Raw genomic sequence first — 14,075 nt, 5'->3', positions numbered from 1 at the left:
ATTATTGATGTGTACTGTTCTCTGAAGTGAGATGACTTTGTTTCCAGAGAAGAATCAGAGAAATTGAACTGGGCAGCTCCATCAGACACATTTCCCCTGTTCACAAAGCTCCTGAAGTGTTCTACGTATCGATACAGTGTGCTGTTAGGTCTCACTGTCAGTGTAGGGGGCCTTACAGAGTCATTGGTGAGTAGTATTTGTGAAGTTGGAAACTATAAAGAGTCACTCGTTGGTAAGGTTTGTGTAGGGGACCTTACAGAGAAACTAGTTGGTAAGGTTTGTGTAGGGGACCTTACAGAGTCACTAGTTGGTAAGGTTTGTGTAGGGGACCTTACAGAGTCACTAGTTGGTAAGGTTTGTGTAGGGGACCTTACAGAGTCACTAGTTGGTAAGGTTTGTGTAGGGGACCTTACAGAGAAACTAGTTGGTAAGGTTTGTGTAGGGGACCTTACAGAGACAATTGTTGGTAAGGTTTGTGTAGGGGACCTTACAGAGACAATTGTTGGTAAGGTTTGTGTAGGGGACCTTACAGAGTCACTAGTTGGTAAGGTTTGTGTAGGGGACCTTACAGAGAAACTAGTTGGTAAGGTTTGTGTAGGGGACCTTACAGAGTCACTAGTTGGTAAGGTTTGTGTTGGGGACCTTACAGAGACAATTGTTGGTAAGGTTTGTGTAGGGGACCTTACAGTGTAGGGGACCTTACAGAGACAATTGTTGGTAAGGTTTGTGTAGGGGACCTTACAGAGACACTAGTTGGTAAGGTTTGTGTAGGGGACCTTACAGAGACAATTGTTGGTAAGGTTTGTGTAGGGGACCTTACAGAGACACTAGTTGGTAAGGTTTGTGTAGGGGACCTTACAGAGACACTAGTTGGTAAGGTTTGTGTAGGGGACCTTACAGAGACAATTGTTGGTAAGGTTTGTGTAGGGGACCTTACAGAGTCACTAGTTGGTAAGGTTTGTGTAGGGGACCTTACAGAGTCACTAGTTGGTAAGGTTTGTGTAGGGGACCTTACAGAGACACTAGTTGGTAAGGTTTGTGTAGGGGACCTTACAGAGTCACTAGTTGGTAAGGTTTGTGTTGGGGACCTTACAAAGTCACTAGTTGGTAAGGTTTGTGTTGGGGACCTTACAGAGTCACTAGTTGGTAAGGTTTGTGTAGGGGACCTTACAGAGACACTAGTTGGTAAGGTTTGTGTTGGGGACCTTACAGAGTCACTAGTTGGTAAGGTTTGTGTTGGGGGCTTTAAAGATTCACTGGTGAGTTAGCTTTATGTAGAATTTCTGTAGTTTAAGATCTATAACCAGTAGAGATACATGTATTAGTGTGATACTGATGCTATTTTATGACTGATTTCTTTGGACATCTCTAGATCTTATTGTCACTAAACCCTGATTCTAAAAATCTGTCAGACTAGATCTAATGCTGCTGAGTGGAGTATATGTTGAAGTGATGAAATTCCCGACTGATTCCTTATATAAATGTTTTTGTGGTCCTGACAGGTGATCTATTCTAGTGGATCCCTACACACATACCTACGGACCATTAATAAAGACCTTACCCAGATGTCACAATTTGTCGATGTTGTCATTCAGATATTTGAAAGTTACATAAAAGTTGACAGGTAAGTTTAACAGATTTCTCTCCCTTTTTTCACATCTAAACCATCACCCTTCTGTGATGAAACATTCCTTTTTATTCTGTCATTGTTATCTCTTTGAATTCACCAGCATAGATATTAGAACTTTTTTATCACAATGTTTGTAGTTATTGTATATTGTTGTATAAAAGGTGACTGGCAAAGTTTACACAAAATGTATGATAACCTCACCGTGTAATCATTAAATGTTTATTAAGTAATGACTATAAAGTGTGTGTTTATATATTACAGGGTGTCTCTACCCATGCTGAAGATGTTAAACCAGTTATTCTCCAAAGGATGTTTTAGTGTGTTTACTGAAGATCAAAAGTAAGTTTCTATTACCATCAAATGTTTTCTGTAAAATGAATGAAAGTGTAAAGAACATAATTTTAGTTGATTCTGATTTCTTGAAAAAAAGTTACCTTCTCTTCTGACTGAGAAAATATTTGCAATCACTCAAGATAGAAGGTTTTGTAAAAAGTAATGGTACTTGTGATAGCCTCAGGGAAAATATTTGGGGAAAAAAATTCCTAAAAAAATTTTCAAAAGAAAAGAAATACCTGTAAACATGTGATGTAGATTCTTCTCTATGTGTTTGTTTATATTATTCACCAGTCAAGTATTTGCTCAGAAGATTCTGGAGTTGGTGAAAAAGGAAATATCAAGAAGTGGGGACCCTCAGAAACTCATAGCCAGTGCTGATGTGTAAGTGGAATGGTTGTCTCCCCATCTTATTGTCTAAAATCTTACCACATATTCTATTCACTTATACATACCGAAATTTCATGTCTAATTATAATGTTCAGCCATCAGTACTGGAACTCTCCAAATTTAAACTCCACAAACGTTGTCATGGATATGTTACGAAGACATAGTTTGAGTGTGACTTCATTGTTATTCATTCTGCAAATACCAGAGCTGCTGTCTCTCTTTTATTCTCAAGGCATATTAAACATCTCTATGTTACTTTTCAATCCTAAAATATCCTTGAATGATGAAGGTGATTGTGTAGTCATCGAAATGCACAGCTATACAAAGTTATAACATGATTGCTGTTAAGAATCAGACACAGCTATACAAAGTTATAACATGATTGGTGTTTAGAATCAGACACAGCTATACAAAGTTATAACCTGAATACTGTTTAGAATCAGACACAGTTATACAAAATTATAACCTGAATACTGTTTAGAATCAGACACAGTTATACAAAGTTATAACCTGAATACTGTTTAGAATCAGACACAGTTATACAAAGTTATAACATGATTGCTGTTAAGAATCAATCTGTTTTCCTTGACTTTCAGGTTTTGCGAGTTGTTGCAGTTCAGCACAGAAGTGAAAAAGAAAGCACTTTTTCAGTTACTGGTACTGATGGGACATAAATATCCAAGGGTATGTATTGTGCCTTGTAAATAAAAGATAATTTATTGGGTGATGTGTACTTGAAAGATTGATTTCTATCCAGGCTCAAATTATCTCTGTGATTGTAGAAGTTTCAAGGCACTATTCCGTTCACAATATCCTAATCAGGACAAGGATTGTTGTGTAATATAAAACATTGTTGAAATGAGTCTTCAATGCATCCTGTATTAAGTGAGTCTTTAAGTCTTCTTGATAATGACTTTAATTACTGCATTGGTAAGGTACCTGGTATACAGTACTGGTACGTCAGAATTTCTATATCATATGTTATAAAACAAATTTAAGAATTTTTATCTAATGAGCCTCTGATGCATTCAAATGAAAAAGTTTTAATTAGTTTCATATTAAGTTCCATATTAAGTGAAATCTTATTAAAGATCTCTTTATCATATGATCAAAGAATTTTTTCTCAAAATTACTGCTCTTGTATGCTGATGAAGTCATGATAGTGCTTTCATGGAGTCACATGAGAGTAGTATGTGTCCTTCATTAATACATCAAGGCTAGTGATATGTTGCCATTTTGATGTCATGATATCATATTGCAGTTTCTATATAAGCGATGTCATTTCATTACCATTTTCTAATGTCACAATAAGTCATCTTAATGAGTTTCCATAATGAAAATTACACAAAAATATTACATGTTCACTGAATAACATGAAAATTATGTAATAAGACATTTTAGATTTCTATTCAATAAGTAAATGATATTATTGTGTCACAGTAGTTATTATTTTTCTTGTTGACAGATCCGCAAAGCCACAGCCAACAAGTTATATGAGGCTCTAGTGACTTATGACGATGTAGCCCCAGAGGAGGGGCTAGATGAAGCTATGTCTGTCATCAGTGAAACATCATGGTAAGTTACCAAGTCTGAAGTACTAGAGTCTGGTTAGAAACTCTTGTATTTTCACTTTCTAGACATTTTGTACAGAATTTTGAAGAATGACTTGTAGTAAGCTACTTGTGATGAGATGATGTTTTAGTATTTTTATCAACAAAAGAATATCAGAAAATATCAACAATTTAAGACCAGGGGTTCTGGAAGCATAAGCATCTTCTGCTTCATAGATGACACTTGCCATTTAAACATTTGTCAAGCAAAGGAAGTAATGTCATTTTCCCAAATGAGAACAAGATTTACAACGAAAAAACCATTTGACATACTAATGGGCATTGAAAACATTTAACTTGAAATAACACAAGGAAACAATAGATTTCCTAATGAGATCATGATTTGAACATAAAACTTCCTCATTCTTTATCAGCTTACATCTGAATGCCTGTGTTTTCAGTATTTTTTGACATCTACAAAAGTTATGATATTGGGAACATGCCCTCAGATATCGGATAAACTGCAATATATTAACACATAAGCCAAGGAAATATTTTTGTGTTTGTATTTGCCAGAAAACACAAAATTAGAATAAATTTTTCTGCACATCAGATGAAAATATTGATACTCATGAAATCAGTTTCTGAGATTACCTGGTATTCATGACTATAATACTTCAAATGATGGGATGGGAACAGGATAGTGAAATAGCATTTGTTGGTAATTCTATATAATATTGAGTTCTTTTTGATGAATAAAAAAGCAATGTTTTCATTTTCAGGGACAATGACAACATCAATGAAGTTCGACCAATTAGAAATCAGCTCTGTGATCTGTTAGATGTACCCAAGCCAAAGGTCGTGGTCAAGACTGATGCCACTAAACAAGCCAGTTCATGACCACAACATGGTATAAGAAAAGTAAGTCATTATAATATGGAGCTGAAAGAAACTTCAATGATATACTCTTGATAAGAACACTTGAGTTAACACTTTCTGATATTTTGTTTTGTTTCATCAAACATTATCGCAGTATTTCATATTTCTCTGAAATTATTCTTATGAAAAGATTTTGATAAATAGGTTTTTTGTAATCTTGTTGTCTATGCATTATTGACTTATTAGTGGGAATCCCTATGTGGTGTAGTGCAAATAACCACAGTTGTTGGAAACTGTAAAAACCCAGCTTGTTTTGCACGTGCTTGACACACTTTAATCTAACTGGTGAGGGAGACAGCTCAGTTCCATTATTTGAGATATTCACTGACAAATTTCCAGAATTACGTATGTAATAAGAAGACCATATATCATCTAGTTGTCTTGTTAACGTTTCATCAACACAGTTTTACAGTTGTGTATTTTTTCTCATCAGTACTCATATAAATCATTTGGATTTGGCACTAAAACTCAGACTCAAAAGTCTGGATTATTTTTAAGATTTTGTATAAATTGCTGCTTCAATAGATTGAATGATGACTGCAGTGTACTATTTTAGATGTGGTTAATGGATACTGAAAGTTGAACATAGCAACAATTGTACCTGATTTTGAAATCTGTTTTAATATTATCTGATAAAGTATTATATTTCTATTCATGCTAAAATTTTTGGAAAACAGTTGAATCTGTCTAGAGCAACTGTCCAGGAGCTCCTAGAAATTAGTTGCTGTAGAAGTGGGTTGTAATATACAGGTGTATATTGCCTTCTTAGAACGACATTTGTTTTTTCTTGGTACGAAAGGACTTCCTTTCAGCATTTTTTACCAGTTAGGAATAAACCTCTGCCAACCTTATAAAATTACAGTGTTTTACATTAGGACTAGTTATCTCCCTTTGAACAGGAACCATTTTAATAGTCATAATAACTTAAGTATAATCCGATACTTTAATCTCCGCATCAGGAATAAAATAACCTTGATAATTATGCCAACAAGGAGGTTAGTGCTCCAAAGGGTCTGACTATCTATCCACAATTTTATTTTGACTTGGTCACAGACCAATTATCAAAATTCTATCCCATACAAAAACACCATATATTAGCGACCACTGCAAGGGTTGACATTCCAGCAATGTTTTAGATAGTTTTGTATAGTTTTTAAAAAATGCAATAGTTATAAATCATACATGGATGGAAATATCAAACATTTTTCTACTAATTTGCATATGTGTCAAAGCAATTAAATGTTTTAAACCAAGTATTTCCACTCATTTCCCTCAACAACTTTACTTATAGTATATTTACAATGGCTGCTCCAGACTTGTGGTTGTCAGCCTATCAAAACATAAATTGTCACAAAATTGATGGGAAGGCTAAATTTACAGAAATAGTCAGAACCCTTTGGACTAAGAAACTAGCTGCTGTTTTGTGACCAGGTTGAAAATGACCAAGGATAAATAAAAAATAATCATGAAGTAAATTAATTGTGTGTTTGTTGGACTATTTTTCCATCCGCTTTACAACCAATATAATCCAATGACCAGCAGACAAAAAGAGGGTAAAGGTCATGGCACTTTGGGTGGTAACAAATTAAGTGGCACCATAATCATGAGAAAACCATTGATTAGTGATATTAATTAAACTTCGTATATTTGCAAAATTCAGCCATACAATCAAAGCAATTTAATCAGCGTAAAGTGACAATGAAGACACTTATCATTGAAACAATATCAAGCAGTGTTGTTTCTTTTGAAATACAGTTATACTGACTTTTTTGTAAATGCATTTTTACTTCAGATGCAGTCTGTGTTTTTTTTCACATGGATTTGTGATTAATCCTTTTGTACTTCAACAGCTTGAGATACACATGTATTTATATACTGCCTAAAGGAATATGTCAATTATTTCTCAATAAATTGTATGTATAATCCATATGGCATTTAGTAGAGCCTACCATAAGATTCTGTAATGACACAGACATAAATTCAGTTAAGAACTTTAGTTCCCCCAGCCCCCCCCCCCACACACACACACAGACACACACACACACACACAGCCTAATCTAAAACTGTGTACAAGGGATCAGGATGTTTCTATAGCTAGTAATAGCCTCAAGTATGATGATGAAGTTGAGAATTTAGTGGTTGTGTTTTTAAATTTTTTCGCAGGTTAATGTTTAATACTGAGTTGATTTTTTTATAACTCGATGTCATGCTCACAGAACTCATATATTGGAATCTTTTTAAAGTTTCCATTTGCATAAATTATGAATTTAGAAAATTTCTGTATTGTAACATGTAGATGAATTTCACTTTGGTTGTATTACACCTCATCTGTATTGTCAAATACTACAGAGAGCATGGCATGGCAAACTAGGTCAGACGGTATTTAATTTTTTTCATGAATAAACACACATGTATAATTATATTAGGTACAATTTCATCATATAGCGTATTCTAATAGGTGAATTTTTTCTTCAAAAATCGAAATAAACAAATACTTTTGTTTTTATTGAACAGTAAATATAGCAACTTTAAGGTCGGCAGAATACGTGATCATGATGGGAACATTGGATGTGTCATAACAAGGTCACTCCCAACATAATATCTCATCATAATCAATATCGCACAACAAGTCCAGGATATCATGAGACAGGACATAAATTAAGGTCTCACCATTAATGTTTACATTGCTGTCCATCATGCTTTGATTTTATTGCTCCTAGTGAAGTAACTAATTAGTTCTAACCAACCCTCCTAACCAACCCTCCCCATGTATTAGGAAAAATATGTGTTTTTATTGAACATTATTTGAATACAAATGGATGGGTGGAATATATGTCATTCAAGTATATTTCTTCATCCTATATTACAGTGAAACCTTCATGAAAGGCTATCTACATACAAAAGATACCTGTCTATAAAGTCCACTGATTTTGGGTTCCATTGTGAACCTGTATATAAAGGCCAACTGCCAATGTGGGCCACTTTTATTGCTTTGTGGTTTATACAATGGAACCATTCCAAATCATTCACCACAGGTACATAGATCTCTCTAGTGTCATCCATCTAAAACAAAACTGGTTTGTTACCTAAAGCTTGGATGAGTCGTGGTGATCTAAGTGGTTCAGGTGTCTGACTATCTTTATCCCTAGCCATTCCACCTCTGAGTCATGGGTGTAGGGCAGTCACCATGTACTGACTGTGGTTTTTCTGCGGAAACCCTGGCTTTCCTCTGCTGTCCGAACCAGGAACATCCTTAAATAACCCTGGCTGTTAATAGGACATAAAGCCATACTAAACTAAACCAACCTAAAGCTTTGAAACAGACTGATCTTCTTTATATGATATGAATGCCTGTGTCACCATTTCCTAGAAATGTTAATCTATCCAATAAGAATGTGGTATTAAATGTTTTTTCTTTTCCCTCCATCCATCCATCCATCCATCCATCCATCCATCAAGTAATCAAGTAATCAAACTTAATATACATGTCTTTTGAGTCCTTCACTTCTGTGGGTATTATTAGATTTCTTTGAAAAGGATACTTAGATCATAAATAATGCTGTCATTTGTCCTAGAACAGTGATAGTGGTGCCTCATTCATTTTAAGACACTTAGATGCTTTCTGCTTTTCCCAAAGTGAAATATCAGGGAACATCAGCAATCCCAGGAAATACCGTCCTTAACTTAATGATAATTTTTGTTTATGAAAGTAGTATGTACTCCAGTATATTCTCAGATCATCCCTGTGATACTGCTTCAAGTGTCATAACGACATAGATCTACCAAGAGAAATAAAACAGATTGGTGCTGTATATCTTTTGTTGGATATCATACATCAATCCTGCTACATTTTTTTTTCCGTGTTAATTTTCAGGTTTTTTATCCCCACAAAATCTTTCTTTAAGTAATATACCACATCTCTTCAGCAATTTATTTAAAAGCCAAAAAAAAAGTTATTCAAGTTACCGAAATTATATATTTGCCATTATAATTAAAACTTTGGAGAGTAGCTTAACTAGAGGACAGATTTCCCTTGGTAATCAATACTGTGTTAGCTACTTGAATGCAAATGTATTCCACAGATGTTTTGGAAATTTTCTTTCTTCATTTGCTCAGTTTAACTTGAACACACTCCTAAAATCAGTGATTGAAGATATAGTCAATGAGTTTATTTTTTTTTTAGTCAGATTTGAATATAAGCTGATATATATTCCAATGTAGATAAAAATTCAAGTGCTTGATACTTTTATATTAGCTTATACTTAATTTAAATGATTTCGTCAACCATTTAAGATCATGACAGAGGTAAATTTTGATTCTGATATTTTTTCTCATGAGAAAACACCATGCTGAAATCAATCCAGTGCAGTGTACTTGACTTTCAAAAAAGACACTACAATTTTTTTAAGACTTGTGCCAATAAAAACTCCTCACCAAAATTTTCCGCTTCCACCATTTTTTCTCATATGGTGTATGAAGTTATTTTCATGACAAGTAGATTTTTTAAAAAGCTTTCTTTTCTGATTTTCTGATTTAATTTCACTTTGATGTAAATTGAAGAATTGTTCAACAATATTTTTCTAATCTTAAAATTCAAATGATGATCAGTGCAAGAATTTCTCAGCTAAAAAACAAAAATATTCTTAATTGGTAATCATGGAAGATACCAGATATACATACATATCATAGATACCAGTTATACATACATATCATAGATACCAGATATACATACATATCATAGATACCAGATATACATACATATAGAAGATACCAGATATACATACATATCATAAATACCAGATATACATACATATATATCATAGATACCAGATATACATACATATCATAGATACCAGTTATACATACATATCATAGATACCAGATATACATACATATCATAGATACCAGATATACATACATATAGAAGATACCAGATATACATACATATCATAGATACCAGATATACATATATATATATATCATAGATACCAGATATACATACATATCATAGATACCAGATATACATACATATATATCATAGATACCAGATATACATACATATCATAGATACCAGATATACATACATATATAGATACCATATATACGACATATCATATATACATACATATCATAGATACCAGATATACATACATATACATATATCATAGATACCAGATATACATACATATCATAGATACCAGATATACATACATATCATAGATACCAGATATACATACATATCATAGAAGATACCAGATATACATACATATCATAGATACCAGATATACATACATATATAGATACCAGATATACATACATATCATAGATACCAGATATACATACATATAGAAGATACCAGATATACATACATATCATAGATACCAGATATACATACATATCATAGATACCAGATATACATACATATCATAGATACCAGATATACATACATATATAGAAGATATACATACATATATATCATATATATATATACATATCATAGATACCAGATATACATACATATCATAGATACCAGATATACATACATATCATAGATACCAGATATACATACATATCATAGAAGATATCCAGATATACATACATATATAGATATACCAGATATACATACATATAGAAGATACCAGATATACATACATATCATATACCATATATACATACATATACATACATATAGATACCAGATATACATACATATCATAGATACCAGATATATATACATATAGAAGATACCAGATATACATACATATCATAGATACCAGATATACATACATATAGAAGATACCAGATATACATATATACATACATATATACATACATATAAAAGATACCAGATATACATACATATCATAGATACCAGATATACATACATATCATAGATACCAGATATACATACATATCATAGATACCAGATATACATACATATCATAGATACCAGATATACATACATATCATAGATACCAGATATACATACATATCATAGATACCAGATATACATACATATCATAGATACCAGATATACATACATATCATAGATACCAGATATACATACATATCATAGATACCAGATATACATACATATCATAGATACCAGATATACATACATATCATAGATACCAGATATACATACATATCATAGATACCAGATATACATACATATCATAGATACCAGATATACATACATATAGAAGATACCAGATATACATACATATCATAGATACCAGATATACATACATATCATAGATACCAGATATACATACATATCATAGATACCAGATATACATACATATCATAGATACCAGATATACATACATATCATAGATACCAGATGTACATACATACATATAGAAGATACCAGATATACATACATATCATAGATACCAGATATACATACATATTGTAGAAGAAGTTTTATACATATTGTATTGCATCATTTTAATTATGTAATGACAGAAAAGCAAGAGGATAAGAAGTTAGTTTCTCAGAAGAGATCATAATAAACTCAGCTGGATGTCTGTATATCAGTTACTAGCTGGCACATATTGTTTTTATCGGATGTACAGAAAGCTACATGTAACAGACGATAAAATATCTTCCTAGTGCTGAATATTGCAAACACATTGTAGTGTTTCACACCATATGCATGTTTTTGTCAGTAAAATTGCCATTTCCAGTTTAACGTTGATAAAGCTAATGCTGAGATATCAGTATGATGCTGCGGTACGTTAGTGCACCTACTTACTTCAGGATTTATCGACAGTAAACATTTCAGTGAGAAAGATTCAGTGCTGAAGACTCGAGCTCCACAGGGATTGAATATCTGGCATGCCAAAATCAAAGAGCATATCAGATACCTGTTTCTTTGAAGATTCGTGAGATGCACATGTTAAAGTTGGATAGAAATATTGTGCAAGTTTTTGTCTTACACTAAAATTCTCATAACGCAATCATATCCGAACCTGAGACAGCATGCACAGTTCTTGTCTAGATGTATACCAGCAGTTGTTCAAGCTTACGTGTAACCTAGACTATCAGAATTGGTCATCTCTTTTGTGTAGAGTTCTTGCTTTATCTCGCAGGATTTATCAGAAACACTTAAAGAGACTTTCCATTGATGTGATCGGCTTGTTTTTAGTGCACAATAAATACAAGTATTTGAGAAAACGTAAGAAACAGCAGTGTGTGAACCTTATCTTTTCTGCCAGGGTTATCTCCTCTTTAATGTAACAGAATCCTATGAGTGAGAAATGGTCTGTTTGCGTGGTCTTAGTTTGGAGGATAATTTAAGATAAAATCATGAAATGTTGAGTCTTCATTATGAGGCTGTAAGGCTTATGATGATGTTACTGTGATAAAGGCTTGAAGTTATACAAGATGTGTTTGTTTTTTAGATAAAAAGACAGAGAAAATATTTTTGAAGTAGTTAGCTTTGATTTTTATTGATGATTGTTTCTATGGATATATTGGTATAGGAAGTCCTTCAATAGAAATATCCTTCTTATATTTAAGATGTATAAAAATGATTTTATCTTTATACCACGTACATTTATTAAAGAAACCAAACAACATGTAAAAACAAACCCTCACCACCAGTCAGAACCTTTCCCATACCATGTACATCTTTATACCATGTACATTTATTAAAGATGAAGAAACCAAAAAACACATAAAAGCAAATCTTCACCACCATTCCAAACCTCTCCTATTTAGAACCTCACCATTAGTTTCCTTCTTCTTGCATAAAGAACCTCACCACTTAAGTCTGCACATTTCTCTCCAATATAGAACTTTACTGCCAGTCACTCACCTCTCCCATACAGAACCTCACCATTAGACACACTTAATCCTCTTCCATACAGAACCTCACCATCAGGTACACTTCTCTCCTATACAGAACCTTATCACTAGTAAACAGTTTTCTCTGATTAAGTGTGTAAGGAGACATTGTAATTAAAGCAAGGTTTATCATTGAAAAGTGCCAACTTGAGTTGAACCCAGGCTAAAGATGTGAAGAGTGACTGAGGCTGGATTTTACCATGTGAAATGGACAGAACATTCAAATTCAAGTTCTATCAATTTGGCCACTGATGGAACAAGAGATTTATTTTTGTGACCAGGAATTGTACTTTTACAGATTTCAATTTAAAGTATAGAAGTGTAAGAGGTACACTTGCTGTTCAGTTACAATGTACAAATCTTAGGAAAAATAAATGATCAGTTTTATGGCAAAAAAATCTCAAGAAGTGTCATGTTGAGCAAATAGTATTCCCAGGTTTTGGCGCCAGACATTTGCCAGTAAACCTAGAAATTCAAGATAATTAAGTCAATGATATGTTCAAACTGGAGAGGTGATTAACCAGTTTGATTCCTGCAACAACATATATTTGGATTTTGGGTGTAGCTAGGAGCCTGCTGGTAGTCAACTAGTGCCCTCAATTCTACAGCTGAATAAAAGCAAGGACGGTATTCACATCAACTGATCTCAAGCATGTCCCAAAATTTCTGCCTGTTATAAAATCATTTCTTGCCATGTCTAGATATTTTGTTGATAGAAGAGGTTTGATCAGTATAATGGCTGGAGATTTTAGTCATCTGATTTCCAATTAGTCATGGGGATATGGTTGTCTTACCAAGTAACCTCTGCTGCTTGGCATCTGGTCTGGAATTATGTGTTGACTTGATTGAAAGGGTTTCTTTCCCAGTCGTGAATTGAATATTCCATTATAATTATATCTAATGCCTATAAGTTGGAGATGAACTAGGCACATGGAGAGGATTACAAACTGTTTTCACTATTATACCTCAGGGTGTTAACTTAAAAATTAAATTCATTATCAAGTTCTGTACATACCAAAGTTAAATACTGGTTTTTGTAGATAAGAAGTAGAAGTCCTATTTAGTTTATTCATTATGTAAATGTGGTAATATGCAGCAGATGTTACAGTGTTAAGTGTGGTATATGCACATAGTTCAGTGACTTTGTTCTGGTAACATGCACTTTCACTGCATATGTCGTCACCTTGTAACTAAATAATTTTTTTTCAATATCAGTGAACACCATCGCTTGAATGATTTTTAATATTACTACACTGTAGTTATAGATTTAACAGTGGGATTGTTTGATAACCTCTATTGAGATAATCGGTCAGCTGTGATTTAATCTGTCAATAGACATCCCACATATACTGGATTGAACTTTGTCCACCATCATTGGTTTC

At 33.3% G+C, this 14,075-nt stretch overlaps 1 protein-coding gene across 1 annotated transcript in view; it reads left to right on the top strand.

Annotated features, from left to right (window-relative positions):
* LOC132551587 (tubulin-specific chaperone D-like) overlaps positions 1-14,075 on the top strand; it is a 43,762-nt gene that overhangs the window by 19,158 nt on the left and 10,529 nt on the right. Inside the window, exons 30-36 of the mRNA XM_060215742.1 lie at positions 48-186; positions 1,503-1,624; positions 1,892-1,969; positions 2,258-2,347; positions 2,950-3,037; positions 3,819-3,928; positions 4,686-4,824. Of these exons, the coding sequence (XP_060071725.1) occupies positions 48-186; positions 1,503-1,624; positions 1,892-1,969; positions 2,258-2,347; positions 2,950-3,037; positions 3,819-3,928; positions 4,686-4,803 (745 nt within the window). The 3' untranslated portion in view covers positions 4,804-4,824. The remainder of the gene's footprint in view (positions 1-47; positions 187-1,502; positions 1,625-1,891; positions 1,970-2,257; positions 2,348-2,949; positions 3,038-3,818; positions 3,929-4,685; positions 4,825-14,075) is intronic.

Source organism: Ylistrum balloti, unplaced genomic scaffold (assembly GCF_031769215.1).
Source record: "Ylistrum balloti isolate Yb309-2 unplaced genomic scaffold, AGI_CSIRO_Ybal_v1 Utg370208, whole genome shotgun sequence".
Classification (NCBI taxonomy): Eukaryota; Metazoa; Mollusca; class Bivalvia; order Pectinida; family Pectinidae; genus Ylistrum; species Ylistrum balloti.
The sequence above is the reverse complement of the archived record's forward strand: the minus strand, read 5'-3'. Positions and strand labels throughout refer to the sequence as shown.